Source organism: Bidens hawaiensis, unplaced genomic scaffold, assembly GCF_021521415.1.
Source record: "Bidens hawaiensis isolate Kalapana, Puna unplaced genomic scaffold, B.hawaiensis_p1.1 tig00062068_1, whole genome shotgun sequence".
Lineage (NCBI taxonomy): Eukaryota > Viridiplantae > Streptophyta > Magnoliopsida > Asterales > Asteraceae > Bidens > Bidens hawaiensis.
The window spans coordinates 24,993-50,226 of NW_027501127.1; the positions used below are offsets into that span (position 1 = coordinate 24,993).

A 25,234-nucleotide genomic window follows, 5' to 3' on the forward strand; every position below is an offset into this window, starting at 1 on the left:
TATATATTGATTTAATAAAAAAGGCAGATACGATTTCATTAAATATATATATATATTTATTATACTGATAAACACTCGCATATTTTTAATCTATATAATTTAGGTAATTAGTTATTTTATTAAATGATAGATTAATATGTTTTGATTACACTAACAATAAATTTTCATTAAAGATAGGAAAACAATTTGAGCGAGAAATATTAGCTAAGAATGAATATCCAATTGACATGTGTTCCAGTTATTTTATTTTATTATAATAGATAGATATATAGATTATTCTAACTAGATTAGATTTTGATTTGTTTTTCTCATATTTTGGAACAATCACAACCGACCATCGGAACTTGTTTTAGTCATTTATACTATTGTCTCACAAACTCACAAATCACAATCAAAATCTATTCACGGTTTTGATCAATTGTCAACACTTTGTTTTTCATCAATGGTTTGGTTATGGTTTGATATAAAAACCGTAAAAACCAAACCCGTGAACCGTAAACACCCCTCCCTAATTATTATACATATTAAAAAGGTGATTTTCTCCTTAAAATATAACTATTCAATTCCATATTATTTTATTGTTAATGCCACAAGTACCATGTTAAAAATAAAAGATTCAACATCAACTCTCTCTTTACATTATCATATGTTTATGTTCCTTTTATTTTACTTAATGTTTTAATTAATTATAATATTTAACAAATTATATCAATCGTCGACTTTACATGTATTATTTGTCGGTTAAGCGATTTTCTTTAACTTTGTTTTAGTATTGTTATAGTTGGTCTTTACAATGACCAAAACTTTTTAATATTTAAAATCATCCCATCGTCACATGTTTATATCTATGTTTCGACGTTTGATATCGTGTCTTTAAAATATGTTTTTTTGGCTTACTAATTCATGTTTATAAATCTGTGTTGGTGGCGCCAATACCGAATTTACGTCGGTTCGCAACTGTAACGTGCCGTTTTTTTTCTACACGTGATAATTTTTTGAGTTTATTTCTTTTGTTTATTTCCGATGTCGTAACCCGATACTGGTCGATTTTGCGCCGACTCACAATACATTCGTGGTTTACACTTTTATGTATGTTTTTTCATTTGGTTTAACGGTCCCGGCGTCAAGCGCGAGTACTAAATCCTAGACTCCTGGTTGTTGTTATTATTAATTAAAATTAATAATTAATAATAATAATTTATGAATACAGGTTATAATTTATAAAACCAACCTCCAACCAAATCGTAATCTTGAAAGATACCCTAAACACACTGACCCACCTCACCTGCATTTTATTACGTATCAAAAACACCTCCTGTTCCAATTCATTCAACAAAATATAATACAGATCTATCTAACCTAAAAACGCTTTCAATTCAACCCACAAGATCCATCCAAATCCCTCATCCAGCTCGTTGCAGGTTACCTCCATCAATTCCTCTCTTATTATTATTACGATCTATCAAATCAAATCATTTCTATGCCCAATTGCAGGTGTTTGATGATCTATTGTGGGTTGAGATTCATATCATGATCTGGGTTTTCACCATTTTATCCTAATTCATTACCCTTCAATGGATAAGAATAAAAACCGAACCGATCTGCTCGCTGCTGGCCGTAAAAAGGTTACCTTTTTTTCTTTTTTCTTTTTGCTTATTAATTGATTTAGGATTTGGGTTTTATGATTTATTGACCTAGGTAAAAAGGGGGAAATTGTAGAACCCTAAAACCTAATTACATAATACATAAAGCTTGGTTAATGTTATGAGGCTTTTGGATGTGTTTATGATGTTTTGATTGATTTAGGTTAAATTTCTCATTTTGAATTGCGAGTAAGGTTTAGATGTAAGATATTGATGGTTTGAATAATTGATAATATGATTCTCCAAGTAGCAATATGTTTCGGTTACATACAGGGCAGCCGGCCCTAGCCCAGCTGTTCGCTTGTTTACCTGAATCTCGTTTTAGTCTCTATATATATTCTTCATATGTACTTGTTATTCCTTGAGCACCCGATTAATAATAAAACACCCGCTGTGGTCATGGGCGTAGGTCACATTGAGCGAAACGTGTAAATACTTGTGCTCTGCCTTTTATTTTCTGATTGTGTGTTCGTGAGATGGTATGTGTGTGTATTCCGATCAGTTCTAGACCTAACACAATACGCATATTGAAAATGCACATATAAACACTTCTTTAATGTCAATCCCTTATTTTAGTTTTGTTGCATATTTCTACCGAATTTGTGTCTGCATATCACAGTAATGCACTAATGCCCTAGAGGTTTTAAGAGATCAGAACTCTCTTAGCATGATATAATTAACAGTAAGACAAACCTACTAGTCAGCCCTCATTAATTCCGGTGACAATGCATTGAGTAGTCAGTTACATAAGTTTTGTGTCTCATATTGACTGTAAAAATTGAAAGTGGTGGACTGGCTTCAGCTTCATCATACAAACTAGATATATATCATGCTGTAATTAGCTGATTTAGTGCATTGATTTTTGCTGATAGATTTATTTACCTGTAGCTGCATTAGCTTATTTAGTTAGAATTATGTTTACATGTAATTATACTGAAATCAAGATTTACATATGTATTGGTTGTAGAATGTACATTATACGTTTCAAGTTATAGACAGTCAAGTTATCATCAAGTTATCATTTAAACTCATATATTGAAAGCTATTTGTTGGATTTGCTATAATGGTACAGCACGGAAGAAATATAAGTTTCATTCAGAAATATTTCTAGGGTGCACTCTAGAACAGTGAAAATTTGGTTTTGACATTGTTTGTGTGCTTTATCAGTTGCAACAATATCGTCAAAAGAAGGATGGTAAAGGCGGTAAATCCTCAGGTAAGGCTAATAAGGCTGATCCTGATGTGATTACTGATGAATCATCTTCAGCTGCTAAACCAACAAAGGGAAAGAAACAATCTCCAGTGCCTGCTCAAGATTCAGCCACAGAGTCTGTTGATTCATCTAATGCTGACATGGCGACTCCTGATCTCTCATCCACATCAGATTTACCATCAGAAATTTTTGAGACTGATGTGTCGATTAATACTTCAGTTTCAGATGAAAACCTTCAAAGTTCTAATCTTAATGATGCAATGCCAACTGATTTATCTCTAAAATCAATTGATATCGAAGGAAAACCTGAAAGTGATCATGTGTCTATGGAACCTGTTGACAATTTTGCTGGTAAATCAGGTGGCGTGGAGGCTGCATGTGGGGAAGATCAGGTATCAGATGTAGGTTGTGCCTGTATTCTCTTGTTCTCAATTTCCATTTTTTACAAATATACATGCTTTAACTATTTAAATGAATATGGGCCCTTAAAATTTTAAATTATTCGTTTCTATGGTTTATAATTGATCCTTTTTGTTGTTTGGTAGGAGCTACGCTGGAACTTGATCATTCACGTTCAGTACCAGATAATACAGTCAGTTCTATACATGTTGAAAAGGATGATAGAGATCAAGCTAAATCAGGGGAATTTGAAGAAGACATGAAGATGGAACATTCAAACAGTGCTGCAGAACAAACTAGTGAACATGGGCCTCAAGCTTCTGGTCCTGAATCTACAATTCAGCCAAAGGAAGATGGCATGGCGGGATTTCATGATGACGGGGGTGTAAAGTTGCCTCAGAGATCGGGCGATTCTGAGTACGTTCCAGTTAGCCTCACTCAGCTTGCAAATGCATTACAGCTTTTAAGTGAAGATGAACTTAAGTTTGTGTTAGCGGCAAGAGAGGCAGTTGATGATGGTGATATGAAGCCTGACTCTGCTGAGTTACCTGAAAGACTTAAAGAGCAGCTATATATCAATAATTTTGAAAAAGAGCTGACGTATTTGCAACTGTGTGAAGAATGGGATGCACGAAAGAAAATTGATTATGAGAAATCATCTCTTAGTACTTCACTTCGTGATGTTGAAGGGAAGAACAAAGTTTTCTCTGAAGAGATTGCTGCATGTAGATCTGAACTGGACCGTGTTAGAGGTGAAATGGACAAGCTTCAGATTGAACTTAAAAGGTCTGAAGATGAGTTGTCAAATTTGTCATCTGAATTGGTTGACAGCAGGAATTTGCTGTCAGAATTGCAGCTGAAACAAGAAAACTTGAGTGTGAATGCTTTTTCGTTGACCGAGGAAAAACATACGCTTGAGAAGGAGAAAGAAGATTTGATTCTGGAGAATGAGAAATTTAAGAAAGAATTAATGGAGTGCAAATCTTTACTTGAATCATCACAAGCTGAAAATGTCAACTTTAAAGAAAGTCTTGCTAAACTGGAAGAAGAAAAAGAAAAACATGTTTCTGAATATGAGCACTTTGTGAATGAGAATAAGAAGTTTTCCATGGAGTTGACTGAATCTCAAGATTTGGTTGAAAGTTTACGTTCAGAAATTGCTAAATTAAATGAGAATCTTGAGTTGGTAACAAAGGAGGAAACGAGACTTGGAGAAGAAGTGAACCGGTTGACCCTTGAAAAGGAGCAGGTTTTGGCAGAATTAACAAACTGCCAATCTTTACTGGAATTATCACAAGCAGAGACTGCCAATTTAAATGAGGAATTTGCCCACAGTAGTATGAAAGTTTCTTTGGAGTTATCAGAATCACAGCATTTGGTGGAAGGGTTACAAGAAAAAATTGCTAAATTAAGTGAAAGTCTTGATTTGGTGACAAAAGAGAAAACAAGACTTGAAGAAGAAGTCAATCATTTGACCGTTGAAAAGGAAGAGAAAGAGGGCTTTGCGAAGGAGACTAAGAAATTTTCTCTGGAGTTGTTGGAATCTCAAGAACTGGTGGAAATTTTACGTTCAGAAATCGCTAAACTGAATGAGAATCTTGAGTTGGTAGCAAAGGAGGAAACAAGACTTGGAGAAGAAGTCAAACAGTTGACCATTGAAAAGGAGGAGGCTTTGACAGAACTAACAAACTGCAGATCTCTACTGGAATTATCACACGCGAAGACTGCTGGTTTAAATGAGCAGTTTGCCCAAAGTAGTAAGGAAGTTCCTTTAGAATTATCAGAATCACAGCAGTTGGTGGAAAGATTACAGGCAGAAATTGCTAAATCAAGTGCGAATCTTGATTTGGTAGCAAAGGAGAAAACCAGACTTGTAGAAGAAGTCAACCGTCTGACTGTTGAAGTGGAAGAGAAAGATAAGAAGTTTTCTTTGGAGTGGTCAGAATCTCAAGATTTGGTGGAAGGTTTACGTTCAGAAATTGCTAAACTGAAGGAGAATCTTGAGTTGGTAACAAAGGAGGAAACAAGACTTGGGGAAGAAGTCAAACAGTTGACCGCTGAAAAGGAGGAGGCTTTAACAGAATTAACAAACTGCAGATACATGTTGGAATTATCTCATGCGGAGAATGCCAATTTAAACGAGCAATTTGCTCTCAGTAGTAAGGAAGTTTCTTTGGAATATGTAGAATCACAACACTTGGTGGAAAGTTTACATGCAGAAATTGCTAAGTCAAGTGAGAATCTTGATTTGGTAACAAAAGAGAAAACCAGACTTGGAGACGAAGTCAACTGTTTGACTGTTGAAAAGGAAGAGAAAGAGGACGTTGTAAAGGAGATTAAGAAGTTATCTATGGAGTTGTTGGAATCTAAAGAATTGGTAGAAAGTTTACGTTCAGAAGTTGCTAAATTAAATGAGAATGCTGAGTTGGCAACAAAGGAGGAAACAAGACTTCGAGAAGAAATGAACCAGTTGACTGTTGAAAAGGACGAGGCTTTGACCGAGTTAACGAACTTCAGATATTTACTGGAATTATCACATGCAGATAATGCCAATTTAAATGAGCAATTTGTCCACAGTAGTAACGAAGCTTCTTTGGAATTATCAGAATCACGACGGTTGGTGGAAAGTTTACAGGCAGAATTTCCTAAGTTAAGTGAGAATCTTGATTTGGTAACAAAAGAGAAAATCAGAATTGGAGAAGAAGTCAACCGCTTGACTGTTGAAAAGGACGAGGCTTTGGCAGAATTAACTAACTGCAAAACCTCAATGAATGATCTCCAGGTGGAATATGAGGAAACTTTTCTACAAAATGCGATCTTGGATGAATATGTGAAGCAATATGTGTTCACTGTTGAAGCCAAAAAGGGTGAACTTGTAACTTTATGTGAAAACATGAGGCAGGAAGTGATCACTTCCAGAACAAGGAGCTCTGAGCTTACAGAAAAGTTATCCAACACTGAATCAAGAATCCAAGAATTGCGGCAACAGGTGGATGGATTGCAACAGCAGGCAGATCATATGACTGAGACGAACAAGGATTTAGAAAGTACAAATGAGCTGGCGTCCTATGTGATACACAAGGTCTTTGATAATCTTCAGAAACTTGTAGAAGATTCGGGCCCGTCTACAGAACAAATTGAAGATGATACTGTGCGTGAGCAGCTGGATCATCTTGAAATCAGCAATTATGATGTCTTTATAGAAAGGCAAATAATGGTACTTCATGAACGGGCACAACTTGAATCCAAGAACAGAGCATACAACTTGGAGTCATTGAGAAGGATGAAAGATATGGAGGCGTTAAATAAAAGGTGCATTAATCCTGATGCTATTTCCAAGTTCTTTGAAGATATTCAGAGTGTGGTTACGCTCAACAACATCAAGATCAAACCGGATGAACCACTGTCTTCCCTCGAGTCTATTATTCATGTTCTGATCAACAACTTGAAGTTTAATGAAACAAAAGCGATCGATTTGCAGAATGAAATCGACCACTTAACGTCGTCAATCGTTTCATATGAAATTCAAAGTCACGTTTTGAAAGAAAGTTTGATTACTGCAATGCAGCAGATTGTTAATCTTCAATCTGATACTCAATCAAAGGAAACTGAACTTGGTCAATCTGAGCAGCGTGTATCTGCTTTAAGGGAAAAACTTCACATTGCTGTTACAAAAGGAAAAGGTTTAATTCAACAACGTGAAAGTTTAAAACAGAATCTTGCAGCAATTTCGAATGAGCTGGAGAAATGCTTGCACGAATTACAGTTAAAAGATGCCACACTTCAAGAAACCGAAGCAAAACTTAGAACATATTCTGAAGCTGGTGAGAGAATGGAAGCTCTTGAATCCGAGCTTTCTTACATTCGAAACTCAGCCACTGCATTGAGAGAATCTTTTCTTCTTAAAGATTCTGTTCTTCAGAGAATCGAAGAAATTCTTGAAGATTTGGATCTTCCGGAAGATTTCCATGACAGAGATATCATTGACAAAATTGATTGGTTAGCAAAATCAGTTTCGCAGTCTCAAAACCCTTTTCCTGCATCAAATCAACCTGGCACAATTGAAAGAACACGCTCGTATCCTGAATCTGGTTCAAGGGATTTGGATGGTTGGAGGGAAGTTCTAGAACCTTCTTCAGGTCTTGATGATGAATTGAGAAGAAACTATGAAGAACTTCAAAATAAGTTTTATGGGTTGGCCGAGCAAAATGAGATGCTAGAACAATCATTAATGGAGAGAAATAATCTTGTGCAGAGGTGGGAAGAAGTTTTAGGTAAGATAAATATGCCCTCACAGTTTAGATCACTGGAGCCAGAAGATAGAATCGAGTGGTTAAGAGTTGCTCTTTTGGAGTCAAATGACCGTTGTGCCCTCCTTCAGCAAGATATTAGTGAACTGGAACAGACTCGTGAATCACTTGCTGCTGATCTTGAAGAAAGTCAAAGGAGATTAGTTGACATTGAGTCCACTCTAAAGGCTGTCACTGATGAACGAGAACAGCTGTCTGCTAGTTTGGAAGCTCAAGGTCGTGATTATAATGAAATTTCTGAGAAAGCTGCATTATACAAAATTGAGAATGAAAAACTTGAACATGAAATTGATACGTTGCATTCAGAATTGGATGAAAAACGTGTCGTTGAGGAGCAAATACATCATATTCATGGTGAAATAAGGCGGTTGCAGGGTTTAGTTAAGGAGATGCTTCAAGTTTCAGAAATAGAAGATCTTGATTCAAATACAAGTGATATTCAGTGTCTGGAAGGGTTACTGAGGAAGCTAGCAGACAAACACACCACTGTGTATGAAGAAAGAAGCCTTGACCAGTCAAACATGCATGAAGAGTTGGAAAGAAAGCTGGAGGCAGTTGAAGGTGATTTAGTGCAAGCAAAGGATGAAAGAGAAAGACTTGTGGAGAAAAGTCAAACTTTGACCAATGAAATTGAAGCATTACTGGTCAAGAATCAAGAATTAAAGAACTTACTTGTGCAAGAAGAACACAACACTGCTGCAGTTAAAGAGGAGTTGGAAAGAAAGTTGGAGGCAGTTGAAGGTGATTTAGAGCAAGTGAAGGATGAAAGAGAGAGACTTGTGGAAAAAATTCAAACTTTGACCACTGAAGTTGAAACATTAGAGTTAAAGAATCAAGAATTGAAGAATTTACTTGTTCAGGAAGAGCAGAAGACTGCTACAGTTAAAGAGAAGTTAAATGTTGCAGTGAGAAAAGGGAAATCTTTGGTTCAAGTGAGAGACAGTATGAAGCAAACCATCAATGATCTGACCTCTCAGGTTGACCGTTTGAATGGCGAAATTAAAGCTCGGGAAAACACAATTTTGGAGTTCCAACAAAAGATGCAGGATTTGTTTGCTTCACAAGAATTGATGGAAAATAAAGATTCTGAAATTCAATTCCTCAAAAACCGTCTATATGAATCCGAAAACGAGCTGGTTGATAAAAGAAACACAATGAGCAGGATTTTAGGTGCTTTGGCCGAGATTGACCTTGGGGTTGACTCGAGAACTAATGACCCATTTGAGAAAATGAAACAAATTGAGCAAGTAGTTCAAGATTTACACGCTGCAACAACATCTGCTGAACAAGATTCAAGAAAATCCAAAAGAGCTGCTGAATTACTTCTTGCTGAGTTGAATGAAGTACAAGAAAGAAATGAAGATCTTCTAGAAGAAATTTCAGAGTTATCAAGGCAAAGGGATTCGGCAGAAGCTTCTAAACGTGAATCTCAAACACGTTTTGAACAGTTATCTGCTCTTCATTCAGAGGAAAGAAGTAGCCAGTTTTCTGAACTTGTAAATTTGAAATCTGGTTTAGAACAGTTAACTCCTGGATTAAGCAAAATCTCTAATCTGCTTAACAATGTCTTGCCTAACGAGTTAGATTATCTTTTTAATCTTGGAGCTGGTCTTAAATCATTACTGGAATCAAGTGATGCTTCTAATGTTGGTGGTCAAGCCCTAAACAGTTCCAGGTCAGAGTCCAAGGTAAGCAATCAGTTGCACTTCTTAGTCTTTTAACTTCAGATTGCATCTGTTCCTTTTTTTTTAAGTTAATTTTACAACTCATGCTATACAGTTACTCCTTTATATTTCTAATTAGATGCTCATTTCATGTCAATGTGCAGTTCAAATCTTTCTTAGATAGCAAGACAGAAGAGCTACACAATGACAGCACCATCACCGATTTATGGAGGTTTGTTGGGTCCCACATGCAAGATTTAATAACTAATATCAATTCTCTTGAAGAAAAGCTTCAGTGCCATTCAAAATACTTACATGAAGAAGCTGTTCATTTATGTGAAAAAGTACCAACTCTTTACAAAGAAATAACTTCCCATAAACACTCCATTGAATCTGCAAATGAAGAGATTGCTTGGTTAGAGTCCACAGGTAAACAAAAAGAAACTGAAAACTTAAAACTACGCAAATACGTTTCAGTTTTGTATGAAGCTTGCAAGAAGTCAGTTTTGGAAATTGAGAAAAGCAAAGGTCAAATGGTTGCAGATGATTCATTTGTTGAAGATATTATAAGTGGAGAAACTGTTTCCGTCTCTGAAGAAGGTGTCACGAGTATTGTGAACAGATTATTGTCGGCTGTGAAGGATATTCGCAGTGTTCAGACTGAAAATGTGGAAGTTGAATTAAAGGAAATGAAGGCTACAATTTCCAATTTACAAAAGGAACTTACAGAAAAAGATGTTCAGAAAGATAGAATCTCTGTGGAACTTGTGAGCCAGATTAAGCGAGCCGAAGCAACTGCCATGGGCCACTTGCAAGAACTTGAATCTGCAAAAGCTCATATAGATGATTTGAAGGATCAGTGTAACGTGTTGGAACAAAGGTTCAAAGAGCTCGAAGGTCAAGAATCCGTATTGGTTGACTTACAAGAAAAAGTCAAATCACTTACAGAAGCAATGGCAGCAAAAGAACAAGGTCTTGATATTGATTGTGCACTGTTTTAATTATATAATTTATGATTATGATTTAACAAATTTTGTTTGTTGGTTGCAGAAAATGAAGCATTATTGCAGGCTCTTGATGAAGAGGAGGCCCAAATGGAAGACTTAACAAACAAAATTACTGAACTGGAACAAGTTGTTAAGCAAAAGAATCTTGATTTGGAAAGTGCTGACTCAGCACGTGGAAAAGCTTTGAAAAAGCTTTCAGTAACCGTGAGCAAATTTGATGAACTTCATCATTTATCAGAAACCCTTGTTTCTGAAGTTGATAAGCTTCAATCTCAGCTTCAAGAACGTGATTCAGAAATCTCGTTCTTGAGGGATGAAATTACATGTATCACCAGTGAATCCTTGCAAGCACTGAAAACTGATGAACGAGGTTTGATCGAGTTCCAAGACATATTGACTTGGTTAGATTCGATGGCTTCTGGAGTAGAAACACGTGAGGTGAATCTTGATGACAACAAAAACGACCAAGTTCAAGAATATAAAGAAATACTCAAGAAGCAAATCACAAATATAATCTCAGAATTAAAAGATACACGCCAGGTGGCACAAATCAAAGATGTTCAATTGCAAGCAGAGAGAAGCAAAGTTGATGAGTTGACGCGCTCGTTAAGGGAAAAGGAAACTCAATTAAGTTTTCATGAAAATGAAGGTTCTTCCGCACAACCAGCATCTGCGACCTCCGAAATTGTTGAAGTTGAACCTCTGGTAAGTGATTTTTTAACTAAGTTACAAACAAAGTCTACCAGGTTCATGTATATAAACATTTTTTTTTCATAATTTCTGTGCAGTTAAATAAATGGCCATCACAAGGGACCTCTGTGGCACCTCAAGTTCGAAGCTTGCGTAAAGTAAACAACGATCAGCTTGCCATTTCTATAGATGACGTGGATTCAGATGATAGAGATAAGCTAGATGATGACGATGATGATAAAGGTATTGGTCGTATTTCGCTTAAGAATATAATTGTCTTCTTGGTTTGAGGGTATAACAGTCATTTATTTTGTTCATCCAGCTCATGGTTTCAAGTCTCTTACTACATCAAAACTTGTCCCAAGATTCACTAGGCCCGTTACAGATTTTGTTGATGGCTTATGGTATCTTCTCTTCCCTCTAAAAATTATATACATAGACACTCGTCCACGCATATGTGTGTGTGATTTAAAAAAATGTTATCTTTCAGGGTTTCATGTGATAGGACATTGATGCGACAGCCTGCTCTTCGACTAAGTCTTATTCTGTATTGGGCTTTGATACATGCGCTTCTTGCAGTTTTTGTAGTTTGAGAAGCAGCTGATCTGGTCAGATTCTTCTTTTAGTTTTGTGTTTCATGGTAAATATACATGTTTGGCTGCTTTTAAGTTTTAAATTTAACTAACATTTTGTTTTACTTGCAGGTTCTCATTTACTAGAAGATATGATGTTCTTTAAAAACCGTAGATTGGTTCGTCTTCAATGAGTTTATTTCTTACATAGCTACAGCAAGTACAAGTGGGTGTGATTTCTCCATCTTTTATCAGAAAATCACAGATCTTGTTCGGTGAATTTAAAACCTCACCAATAAATTGGGCTAGATTGCTTCAAAATCAAGATTTCTAATTCATATAGTATGAAGATGAGTTGGCCCTTGAAAATGTTTTCAAATTTGTTTAGGACAGGTAAAAGTGCATATATGTGTAGTTCTGTTATACCCCATATTCTTGGGTTTACTTGTTATAAGATGGTTGCAAAGATTGTTTGGGCAGTGAAACTTGGATTTTTGATATGCTTGTTTTTATTTTAGCAAGGTAAAGTTTTTACTGCATTAAATACAAGTGGCCAGCATGCACACATTTTCTTTAGTGTATGGTGGTTTGTGGTCATACTATTTGGCTAAGGGATTTGCAACACTTTTGATATGATTTTTTATTTAACAGTGTGTTACTATACTAACACATGATCAATAGGAAAAGAAACTACTTTTGATACTGACTTGATGTGTGACAAACATATCAAATAAAAAACATGGAAAAGCTCAGCCATTGGATTACAACTGTATTAAAAGGATTTTTTTTATTTAACAGTGTGTTACTAAACCTAACCCGAGAAAACCCGTACCCTAACCCGAACTAACCCAACCTGACAAACCCGAACCTGAGAAAAGACAACCCGAACCTGAACCGAAGTAATTCAGGTTGGTTCTTGGGTCTGAATTCTGAGTTTGGGGTCAACCCGAATAAACTTTTAGTTTTAAAACCTGATAATAACATGTCTATATCTAATGCTGTCATTCCACCTACTATGAATATACTATTTATTGTTTATTAATGTTTTTGATTTATGACTAAAAACAACTATAATCGAATATCCTAATCACGACATATTGAAGACGATTATATTTGTATTGTTTATTATGACTAGACTTTGTAAAATTTTACTCTTTTTTAGTTTGGTTTACCATGTTATTCTTGTTTTCCTATTTGTTATTTACGTTACGAATGAGAAAAAACATGTTTGCTTTTGTTTTAGTGTTGTAGTTTTTTTAAGCTTTGTTTTTTAGGATACTCAAAACCTGATTAACCCAACCCGAAAAAACCCGAACCCGAAAAAACCATGAGAGATTTGGGTTGGGTTTTGGGTCTAAAATTTGAACATTGAAACCTGAATAACCCGACCCGAAAAACTAACCCAAAGAACACCCCTAGTTATTACTATACTAACATTAGTCGGCTGCCATATCATATTTCTATTTCTACTAGTAATTAAAAAACACTCATTTCCTCTCTGTTCTTACATTTCAACTTTTTCTCCACTTTTACATTTATTTTTAATTTTTCAATTTCAATAAAATCCTTCTCTAGTTGATACATTTATTGTACACTTAATATATTTATTTATTATAAAATTGACCAAACAACCAACACAAAGATCATGCCATTGGATATTGGCCATGAACAACAGGATCATTAACTCCATCATACCCATCCAAATGCGGCCCCACAACTTAAAAACACGGGTGATGTGGGTTGTCTAGTTAGGATTCATATGTTTCATTTAGGTCATTTATTTTTTAAAAAATATAATAAATTTTGAAAAGAATGTTCACATCTTTGAACGCCCAACAAAAATTAAGGGATTTAAGAAAAAAAATGTAAGTGAAACATTTAAAACTTGATGCAAAAGTAGTTGCGATCTAATTGCGTGTTGCAGCAAGAATTGGTCGGTACGGCTCGGACTTCTGAGTTCTAAGTAAAACGAAGTTCAGGATTATTTTCATAACTAAAATTGATGGGTTATTTATGCAACCTTTAAGTTATTTTTTTATGTAATCTTATAAAACTTAGACCATCTACAATAAAAAGAGACTTTTGGACATTCTTGAATCCTAGGTGAAGATTTTTAGTTATCAACTCTAATGTGATGACTTTTCTTGAAGTGAAGTTCTTTTATAAGAATCTTTAAAAACACATTTTTGACAGAGATGGTGGGCCATGAATGGGTTGGGTTGGGTTGGGGCTGAATTGAAAAAAAAATTATTTCCATATGAATTAGCATATGTACATATTTATATACATAGTTCTAAAATATAAATTTACTTAAAATTATAAACAATAGATGTTATAAACTAAAATAATAAATTAATTTAACATTTAAATTAAATAGTCTATTACTTTTACTTTTACTATAATTTACTACTTTTTGTTAATCTACAAACACATACTTTCTATTCTAAACCTACTCTACTCTTAAAATAATTTATTAACTTTCAATATTTACGTTTCAAATTTTGAAACTATTAACATGTAAATATTCTCTATATAGTTTATTAAAATAAAAAGATCCGTAATTAAATTAAATATAAAAGATGGTGATGATTTGACATGTTTTTGAGTTTTCTTATTAGAAAGGTTTATAAAGATTTTGAAGAGTAATGTTTTTCTGATGTGACAGCTGACAAGATATATTTTTTTCTTTTTTTAGGGTTCCTTATTGGTGATGCTCTTAGAGATACAGGGCCGACCATGGCATGTGGCTAGGTGGTCGACGGCCATAGGCCCAACCACTCGCTAGCCCCAAATTTTTTTTATAAAGATTATATGTATTTTTATGAAAAAAGATATGTATATTTAATGTTTAAATTCAATAACATAACAACTAATTTGGTCTAGTGGTAAAGGGGTATTACTCCCAATCAAAAGGTTGTGAGTTTTAGTCTCATTTGAGGCATGATTAAGCCTATTTTTATATATTAGTTTTTTTACACAACCCAAATCATATCCAAGTAAGTCAATTTAAAAATCATTACTTAAGCCCAAAATACTTTTCATATTCAGCCTAATTCTTTTTTTTTTTAATTCTCGGAGCCGGTCTGTAGAGATCATATGAGAAACCAATGATGAACCACCTCACCGACATTGGTTTTTAAAATAGGATGTTTTATATATAGTTACTTGGTTTTATATTTGAAAATGTATGGAATAATATTAACATACCACTACATAAATCCATAGCATTGCAGCATTTTATTATATTATTTGCTTTCTTCATCTTGAAGGAGGTGCATAAAAGAATAAAGCCCACATGTAAGGTTTTTTCTTCTTTCAAATATTCATCCATAAAGTTACTGTTCTAAAGAATATTCTTTATGTTTTTTTTTTTCTCCTAAAGCACTTTGGATCCAACTTATGGCTAAAATATTCAACTTTTAAATAGTTTTTGAGCATTTTTAAAAGAGAGGAGAGGGTGGTAAGAGTTCATATGCATGACGAATAAGGTCATCTTTGGGATTTTAAATGCTCTAAACGAGTATTGAAAAACTGGTCTTTACACATAATTTTTTTCTTTAAAAAGTGATGATAAAGTAATAGCAATAGACAAAATCAAGTTAACAAATTGTGATATCTGCAAGCATTCTTAGAAGCAGATTTGTGTACTAAATGGTTAATGGTCTTTATAAATCCAATAGATGTATCATAATCCGATTGAGTATATTGAAATCAAGCTCTGAACAGCCATCGAGACCCGCACCGCCTCCTGGCCAACTCTAAAACTAAAATGCATCACTGTTTTATAGAGGTGCACAAAAAACCTGAACCCGGAACCGGACCGGGAAAAAAACACAATTGAGTTTTTTTATACCCGGATCCATACCCGTACTCAACCTGTAGGGTACGGATAGGGTATGTATTTTAGTACCAACACCCATACCCGAACCGGACCTGATTTATATCGGTAATACCCGAAAACTGGAACCAGGTTTTTCAAATACCCGGAATTATCAGAAAAATACATGGAAAATAGCCCTAATAAGTACAACCCTGAAAAAATACCCGGAAAAAAGCCAGAAAAAACCCGAAAATATGGGTTTTTCAATACCCGAAAGTAGGGCATTCAAATATCCGGTTTTAAAATACCTAGTTCTATGCCTGACCCGAACACGATGCACAGGATGTGGTTTTTAGAGACAATACCCGAACCCGACCAAGATATTACCAATACCCGATCATACCCGAACCTTGTTCTATACCCGGAACCGGGTATTTGAAAAACCGATCTTTGCACCTCTAACTATTTGTGACACCTCCTTAACTCTTGGCCTGCCATATCATTCAGCGTTTAGATTTTTCAAGTCAGGTTGCAGTTCCTAATTACCGAGTGTTCAATATTCGACCACTCTAATCCCAATGTTGCATGTAAAGTAGAAAGAAGTGTTCAAGGAAGACATATAGTGAAATATTTGAGTCTTTTTCATATTTTTCCAAAATCAATTTTATACTGAAAACCCGTCTTATGCATCGCACTCAAAACAAAAACTTACCACAACAAAGTCTTAATTGCCCAATTGTACTTACATTTGAAAGCAAAAATAAAAGCTTTAAACATGAATTTATGCCTCAAACAGGCAAAAAGAGAGAAAAAGTAGTCTCAAAAAGGTTCACCGTGTGTGTGTACTCATCAGTCAGTCTTCACTGTATGTATCTCCTTTTAGCCTTTTAGGGTTTTCTTATTTTCCCCCAATTTCCTCAAATCCAATTCCAATTACTCACACTTTCACACATTTCGCACTCAATTGAGCCTTCAAACTTCACAAATCACATCAATCGTCATCCAATCGTAAGTTCCTCTTTCACATTCTCTCAATTTCAAATCTCATTTTTCAATTCTAGGGTTTGTGATCTTCAAGTTTCGATTTTTATGAGTTATTTGCTCAACTGGAAGTGATTCGTGTGTCTAGAAGTTAATCGATTGTGCCCTAGATCTGGGTAATTTGGGATTTGGGTCTAGGGTTTGTGAAATTGGATAATATGGAGTCGGTAGGTGAAGAGGGTATTATGAATTTGATGTCTGCAAGGAAGTTATTAAAGGTTAATTTTGAAAAGTCGAAAACTTTAGGGTTAAGTTTGCAACAGGCCGGGCCGAGGTTAGATGAGATTAATCAGAGGTTGCCATGTTTGGAAGCTGCGGTTCGACCAATTCGGGCACAACGGGACGCGCCTGATGCGGTCGGTGGGCATATTAATAAAGCGGTTGTGCCGGCCGCGGCTGTGTTGAAGGTGTTTGATGCGATTCATGGGTTGGAGAAGTCGTTGTCGGACCCGCAGTCGGATCTTTCGGGGTACCTTAAGGTGTTGGATAATTAACAGGATGCGTTGCAGTTTTTGTCGGATAATTGTAGGATGGCGATCGAGTGGTTGGATGATATTGTTGAGTATTTGCAGGATAATAATGTGGCGGATGAACGGTACACTTCTAGTTTGAAAAAGGCACTAGATTATTTAAAGGAGTTGCAGAATGAAGAAAAGGGTAGGCTTGATGGCGGGCTTTTAGTGGCAGCGTTAGATAGATTAGAAGGCGAGTTTCGTCGCCTGTTGACTGATAATAGTATCCCATTACCTATGTCGTCATCCCCTTTGAAAGATGAACCGGCTGTAATTTCACCGTCCCCGTTACCCGTTCCCGTTATTAAAAAGTTACAAGAGATTCTTAGCGGCTTGATTGCAAACAACCGGCTTGAAAACTGCAAATCTATTTATGTTGATGTGCGTAGCTCAATCGTTAGAGCGAGTTTACGCGCGCTGAACTTGGATTATTTGGAGATTTCAGTTTCAGAGTTTAATAATGTGCAGAATATTGAAGGTTACATAGCGAATTGGAGTAAGCATTTAGAGTTTGCAGTTAAGCATTTGTTTGAAGCTGAATATAAGCTTTGTAATGATGTTTTTGAGAAGTTAGGGCTGGATGTATGGAGGGGTTGTTTTGCAAATATAGCAGCACAGGCGGGCATGCTTGCATTTTTGCAGTTTGGGAAAACGGTCACCGAGAGTAAGAAGGATCCGATAAAGTTATTGAAGTTATTAGACATTTTTGCATCTTTAAATCGTTTAAGATTAGACTTTAACCGTCTTTTAAGTTGGAAACATGAAAAGTTTCAAGAAAGTCTTCTTCATGATGAGCTTCTTAACCTAATCCGAGCGATTGAATTGAATCTTGAAACTTGGTCAAAAGTTTATAATGATCAAATTCTTTCGTATGTTTTCTTGATGAATAATCACTGGCATCTTTATAAGCATCTTAAAGGTACAAAGATTGGAGCTTTATTGGGTGATCAATGGTTAAAAGGTCACCAAGATTATGCAGAATATTTTTCGACTCTCTTTTTAAGAGAAAGTTGGGCAAAACTTCCGTCTCATTTAAGCCGGGAAGGTTTGATTTTGTTCTCGGGAGGGCGAGCCACTGCACGGGATCTTGTGAAAAAGAGACTTAAAGCTTTTAATGAAGCTTTTGATGAGATTTACAAAAAGCACTCAACTTGGGTTCTTTTGGATAAAGAGTTAAGAGAAAAGACATGTCATCTTATTATTCAAGCAATTGTGCCTGTTTACCGAAGCTATATGCAGAATTACGGGCCACTTGTCGAACAAGATTCTAGTGCTAGCAAGTATGCAAAGTTCACCGCTCAATCTCTTGAAAAAATGCTAAATTCTCTTTATGTCCCGAGGCCGGTGAGACATGGTAGTTTTAAAGTCAGACAACAGAGTGGTAAGTTCAGTAACGGTGTTGAAGAACAGTTATCTGCTTCTCCAACTCCTACGATTGCATCAGCATGACATCATTTCGGCATCAGCCGAGAACGGTTCCTTTGTACATATTGAGGAACTCAAGAGTGTAAAGGAAGAATCAAGTTTCTGAAGTTGGTTTATGAAATGGGAGGTATTGGTTTATTGGAGTTGCTAACCTGCCATGGTGGATTGATGATGATATATTTTTCAGGTTGGTAGACAGCTGAGCTGAAGTTAATGAGTCTTGGTATCTTTGTTCCTTAGAATGCATAATTATTGGTTCTGTTTTTTTTTAGGTTAGCAGCAAGGAATATTGTTAAATTTAGTGTTGTTGTGTACAATTGGTTTGGTATTAATGCATCTAGGAACTGTGGCCCCATATTTTATCAATATTTTTAAATTTTGAAGTAGATGTGTACTTTCTATGCTGCTTGATGAGTTGATGCTTCATTAAAGATTTGAACTTTTTTTTTGAATAAGGTGTGTGTTGGGGTGCAAGCCCATCTCCATAACTTTGAAGTTGGTGGGTTGGGTTTTGAGCTTAACTTATCTCGAGCTCTTTTCTAAAGCACGAGATCGGCTTGCTAGTTGTTTTTTTCAAGCTTGGGCTCGGCTTGTTTATTATTTAATAATAAATTTATATACGTTTTTAATTATTTTTGTATATTTTAAGAACTTTAATTCATAGAAGTGAAGTTTGGTAAAATCTAAAAATGCATAAGGCATGACGAACCTAAACAAGCTTTCCGTACAAGGCTTGAGCTCAGGGTCGATAACTAAACAAGCTTTATTTAAGGCTTGGGCCCGACTTGAGCTCGAGCTCAAAAAAGCTCGGTTCTTTTTGAGCTTTTTACTGATCCAAGCTTGAGTAGCTTGCAAACGGCTTGACTCATGTGCACCCTCCTAATCACAAATATATGCTCTTGAGTAACTGTTCTAAAAAACTCTTTATGTATTGTTATACATGCCCAAGACACTTTTAAAACTTTTTTTTCCCTAATATAACAACCGCTATACTAAATTAAAATAATACAATGCTATAATTAACGAATTTTATTTTTTTGGATTCTATGATAACTTGTTTTGAAAATTAACATATAAAAAAGTTATTCATGTTTTAGAAAAGGACTAAAAGCGAGACACTTTGTCATATAAACGGCAGCATTTGAAAGTAAACATTTTAAAGGACAAAATTTGCACTTCTGTCTCTAAAAAATAATGGAATAAAACAGGTTTAACTCCATATCTGCTATCATAACAAATATTACTTATTTCAGAAACAGTTTATTTCATAATCACTACTTGATAGTTACAATTCCAACCACATAGTAACTTTCTTTTGTCAATGTCTAACTCAATATCTGTCCATTCAACCCATCTAAAACCCGAATTTTGAGGACAAAAACTTAACCCGAATTGGGGAAAAACAATTAAAAAATTCCCTAAATAACTCGTATTCACTCGCTATACAAACTTCACATATATATTCACAAGGTGCCTTATGAAGGCAAATACTTTTCAAGACATTGCTTTAAATTCTGAAGCGTAACCGGCTTTGTTATGAACGAATCCATACCGTTGGCATAGCATTCTTCTGCACTTTCAGACATTGCATTTGCAGTCATCTACAAAACCATCAAGTTTTAACCCGAGTTAAAACAATAAAAATGACCAAAATAACCTTCAAATCAGTTTCATGTACTTACAGCAATTATAGGAATTCTCTTTCTCGGCTGCTTTGACATTTGATCTGGAAGGTCAACTCCGGCCGAGCGTGCTTCATCCCAGTTGCCAGTTTTCTCGTATGACCGGATCAACCGTGTAGCTTGAAGCCCATCCATTACAGGCATGCATACATCCTGCAACATAAAATCCACAACATTTGTAAGCATATGTACATTGATGGTGACTTAATAATAATAACACTAATAAGTTACCATAAGAATGAGTGAGTAATCATAACGTTGAACCGCACGCAAGGCTTCAACCCCGTTATTCACAACATCCATATCTTGATTCAACTGCCTCATCATCCGCTTTGCCACCATCACATTCACAACATGATCTTCAACAAGAAGTATTTTAGACTTTACCAATGACTTGGCTGTAGTTTGACCAGAGTCAAACCTGATCGTGTTTGTTACCGAAGGGCGGTTTTTCTGGATGCATGGATCGTGAAACGGGCGGTCTTGATCGACACTCATGTGGTTCGTGTTATTATTATTATTATTATTCTCTAGAACACTGATTCTGTCTACTTTGTCATGTGTCAGGTCGGGCCGGTTAGAAGAAAAAAGAGAGCCTAAAGTCCGTGTCTTGAACTGGAAAAACCCGCAGTGTACATCATCATCATCATCTTCTTCCATGGAACCATTGTCATGTCCGTCTTCGAATTCATCGGTTTCATCTGAGCTGTCACACGCTTGTGGAACTTTGTGCAGTAGGACAAAAGTGAATGTAGATCCATGATTTACTTTACTAGTGACCGTGAGCCGTCCACCCATGAGCTCAACCTGTTGAAAGAAACCTTGTTTAAGAAACATGTTCCTTAAAAAAGAATGTTACAAGAAACATCACCAGTTGTTTGCATATGGCTAAACCTAATCCGGTCCCGCCATATTTACGAGCTGTATCAGCGCCAGCTTGCATGTATTTTTTAAACAGGGTCGGTAATGCGGTTTCTGGCAAATTGCAGTTACAAAAATGTGGGTTAGAAAGCAGAAAAATGGATTTTTTTTGGGAAGATTAAGAATGTAGAAATGTACCTGGGATTCCAATCCCGGTATCTTGAACATCACATCGTATCCACACAACTGTTTCGTGTGACTGTGGCCCATTGTTCTCATGTTTTTTCTGATGTTCGGGACGTGGGTCCGCTATTAGATAAAGTTTTATCTTAATCTTCCCTTCGTGGGTGAATTTGACCGCATTGCTGCACGAAATAACTTATAATCAAATAAAAGAATTGAAGTGGAAAAACTATTGTGGGCGGGTCAAAACAGGTCATTTTCAGTACGGGTCAAAACGGGTCGGGTCAGGTTGTATGCATTAAGATAATAATATCCCTAAATGAATCTACCTGATCAAGTTGGTGAGGATTTGTCGAATTCGAAGAACATCACCAATAACCTGCAAATTTGTTATGCTGTTAATGTACATGTTGAAACGGATTGGGTAGACCCACAAACATTTTTCACAGGATAAAAGGAATACTAGTTTAGGTAAATATGAAAAATATATCTCACCTCAATGGGGACATCATCCGCCACGTGTCCTTCCAATATTAGCATCTTTTTCAGTGACGCCGCAGCGGTTTGGAGTACATGCTTGATCACCTCTCGTGGTCTAAATTTTGTAGCTTCAAGCTTCATAACACCTTTAAAAACCGTTAAACATTAAACTTGGCAAATCTCATAATGGTCAAATGAAAAATGATACAAGAAAGGATAGAAAGTCAACCTGATTCGACTTTAGAGAAGTCGAGAATGTCATTTATAAGTTGCAAGACTAAATCACCCGAAGATAACATGACATTCAAGAGTTGTTTTTGATCTTTATCAACCTTTGTAGTCGACAATATTTCCGCCATGCTAATGATCCCAGATAAAGGAGATCTTATCTCGTGTGACATGGTTGCCAACATTTGTTTTGCTCTCATAGTTTCCTCTACATTTAAATTGCATAAGTCAGTAATTAATAATAATAAATGGAGAAAGCAAACAAAAAAAAATCACTAAACCTGTTATATGAATAGTTTTGTTAAGCTCGGTTTCCCGGGCCTTTTGCACGGCTATTTCCTCTCGAAGCTTTGCCATCTTTTCTCTTCTTCTCACCTACATGATTTCCCAACACTTAGAAAAGTAGAGACTTTGAAAACATACACATTAATGACAACAGAATTGCATAGCGGGCTGCTTTAAGTTCGGTTCAAAACGAGTTGGGTTGACCCGTGCACCAACACTTGTTAAGTTTGTTTTTTTTTTCTTTTCAGGTTGATGTATAAAATACAAACATGAGTTTTTTTAACCTGCTCAACCTATTGACCCATATCACTAGATTCAGCCAAAATCGAAACGTTTTTGTATAACGTGTTGAACTGACATCTATATGCTGGATGATTAACAAGAATAGATGACAATGAGTCTTACCTGGTCTGTTATTTCCATTCCCATATAATTCACACCAATCGTCTCGCCTGCTTTGCTGAAAACGGGCTCGACATATATCAAGAACGTTTTGGCCCCAAATAACTCGGTCTCAAATGTAATTTCCCTCTTTCCCGGTACTCCTTTTTCAAGAACTTCCCTTTTGAAATCTTGAGATTCCTTAACACCGCCACCTTTGAATATCTCAACGTCGGTTTTCCCAATAATATCCTAAAACATGTTACAAGTATTAAACTTTCATCAATATTATCATTTGGTGATCACGATATCATATTACATTTTTAGTTATTTACCTCTTCTCTCAAGCTTGGAAAATGATTATAAATGAACCGATATCTCAACTCTTTATCTTGATGGCCAATGACAACGGGAGCATTTTGAAGAACAAAATGCAAGTAATTATCGGCTCGTTTCAAGATTTGTGAAAGTTCTTCGACGGGTGACGACTGTTTCTCGAGCTTTTCAATACTTTCTTCCAACTTTTCCAAAAGTATATGTTCCCGTTGGACACTCGCGTTTAATAGTTTCTCCATATGCAAAGCGCGTTGTTTCCAATACTTAACCGTATTTGTATCATGTTCATCTTCTATTTCCAATCTTTCGTCTTGAACAATAAAATCACTTTTCCTCTTGGGAACATCTTGAAAGATTTCATAAACTTCATCAAGTATAGAAACCGGGCGTTTAACACCTCCATAATTATCATTTTCAAACTTACGTTCTTCTAAAATCTCTAACTTCTTGAGCTCAAATCCATGTTGTTGTTTCCTTAAAGTCTCAAGTTCTTCTCTCAAAAGTCTCACCGCATTTTCTTGTTTCCATTCCCAGTTTTTTACAAGGTACGATAATTGAGAAGACCCCTTTTCACTATAGTTTGTGAGCTCAACTAGACGTTTGAAGTCAGCTATGCTCGGTTCTTCAGTTAAAGTCAAATCTTCTAATAAGTCTTGATCCACTCCCGGTCCTTCCACATTGAACTTTTTTCCAGCTGCATCGATGTCTTCAGGCCACATTGAAGACAATATTTCGACCTCCATGTCTTCGGCATTGCCGTCTTCCATTTTGAAGTCGGGTTCAGAATAGTTGGATGATCATATATCGATGTTTAGATACGTTTTTGTAATGAAATTTGTTGGTTTCAGATTACGTGAACAACGCTTATCGTTTGATTCTGCATTGAAATGATCAGAAAGTCACTAAATGATCATAATATACTTAATCATGTGAACGATGTCAACTTTGACTTTTAGTTTTCAACCGTAGTAATTTTCAAATTCGAAACCACCACGAGTTGTTAGTTCTTAGCTCCAATGTTTTATTCATCACAAGTCATGACATGCCTTTTAAATATTAACATAGATATCAAATTTCGGGATTATAACATATAACCTCTCATCCAAAAGTTCATGTTGACTTTTAAGGTTCAAATACAGTAATTTTTAGACACGAAAAATTACCATTTGTTCTAAACTCTTAACTCCAAAATTTACTTTATCATACTCTAATTTAAATATTTAATCATGCCTATCAAACTTTTTGGTTTACACAATTTATTTTTCGGCCATTTAGACGTTTATAAGTACCTCTGTTGACACTCTAAATGCCAAATAAGAGACTTTAACTTTAAAACTAAGTTAAATAGTTCATTCAAAATCAACGTCTCTTAACATATTATCCAACATAAATTAAAATCCAAAGATTATAGTCCTACAACAACGAAAAAATAAACTCTTTTTTCAGGAAATATTGATAACAACAAAATATAGCACACTTCTCACATAACTGTTTCAATTAATATTCATCATAGAAAAATATATAAACGATTAAAGTAATCGAAAAGAGCTACTTGTTTCATTAAGAATCAAGATAATCACTTACTGGTCAATTTGATCTACTGTGGTTGAAGAAGAACATGAACATCATCAAATGGATAATCAAGAAAGCTCAGAAATCTGCAAAAAAAAAAAAATCAAAATCAAAATTTAGCAACTACAGATTGAAACTTGAAACCCAACAATCACTAATTTTATTTTTTTGGCTAAATTAATTGGCAAAATTTATACAACCAAATCACAGTGGGACCCAAATCAAGAAGCTGGAGAACTTAATGCTGTTCGGTCTTTGAAAAAAATGTCAAAAAACCCCACAAAATACATCCATCCACAAATGATCAAAACCCAACTTTATATAAAAAAAAGAATAATAATAAATGGCGGGTATTCCAAGAAAGAAACCTGAGAAATCAATACTGTTGATTGCTATGCAAAAACAAGCCAAAACTGAAGAACATATGATCAAAACAAACCTGGTAAATTGCTGAAACAAGTTAATAATATTCAATATTTAGCAAATACTAGCTTGTTAATTGTTGACATTTGAATGACAGATGAGAGAAGTAAACAAATGGTGGCAATCTGACCTTGCAAATTAATCATGCATATTGGGTGGAGCATTTGTTGGTGTGTAGATCTGTAAAGTTATGATGCATGAGTCAATGAATAAACAAAGAGTTCAATCAGTGGTGCATAGAGAATGGGGAGAGAGAGAGTTATGAAGCATGTGAAGAAGAGAAGCTCAAACGGCTATATGCATTGAACAACAAATTATATATTATGAGTTTTTACAACACATATGTCTGGTTTCTTAATAACTTTTTTTATTGATTGTAAAGTACTTAAATATATAGGGGAAAAGATTCCTAAGATGGGAATTTTGTTGGAGTGATTATATTCCAAGAAAAAGATTACAACCAGAGATTTGTAAAGTGTTGTATTTTAGGATGGGGACATAAACAAG

At 35.4% G+C, this 25,234-nt stretch overlaps 3 protein-coding genes and 1 pseudogene across 3 annotated transcripts; 3 read left to right on the forward strand and 1 right to left on the reverse strand.

Annotated features, from left to right (window-relative positions):
- The first annotated feature begins 1,361 nt into the window (after positions 1-1,361).
- Positions 1,362-4,084, forward strand: LOC143603505 (uncharacterized). Its single transcript, XM_077080283.1, has 4 exons — positions 1,362-1,421; positions 1,495-1,625; positions 2,811-3,248; positions 3,402-4,084. Exons 2-4 carry the CDS (start codon positions 1,575-1,577, stop codon positions 3,516-3,518), a joined length of 606 nt encoding a protein of 201 aa, XP_076936398.1. The 5' UTR covers positions 1,362-1,421; positions 1,495-1,574; the 3' UTR covers positions 3,519-4,084.
- Positions 3,521-11,785, forward strand: LOC143603513 (uncharacterized). Its single transcript, XM_077080286.1, has 7 exons — positions 3,521-9,253; positions 9,394-10,201; positions 10,280-10,941; positions 11,025-11,169; positions 11,249-11,330; positions 11,417-11,534; positions 11,631-11,785. Exons 1-6 carry the CDS (start codon positions 3,521-3,523, stop codon positions 11,517-11,519), a joined length of 7,533 nt encoding a protein of 2,510 aa, XP_076936401.1. The 3' UTR covers positions 11,520-11,534; positions 11,631-11,785.
- Positions 11,786-16,204: 4,419 nt separating this feature from the next.
- Positions 16,205-18,662, forward strand: LOC143603506 (exocyst complex component EXO70A1-like; annotated as a pseudogene).
- A 1,095-nt stretch (positions 18,663-19,757) lies between these two features.
- LOC143603510 (histidine kinase 5-like) lies at positions 19,758-23,600 on the reverse strand. Its single transcript, XM_077080285.1, has 10 exons — positions 22,732-23,600; positions 22,421-22,648; positions 22,012-22,105; positions 21,732-21,938; positions 21,518-21,648; positions 21,352-21,401; positions 21,038-21,204; positions 20,850-20,953; positions 20,210-20,785; positions 19,758-20,131 (listed from the first exon to the last, which is right to left on the reverse strand). Exons 1-10 carry the CDS (start codon positions 23,497-23,499, stop codon positions 19,967-19,969), a joined length of 2,490 nt encoding a protein of 829 aa, XP_076936400.1. The 5' UTR covers positions 23,500-23,600; the 3' UTR covers positions 19,758-19,966.
- Positions 23,601-25,234: the final 1,634 nt, after the last annotated feature.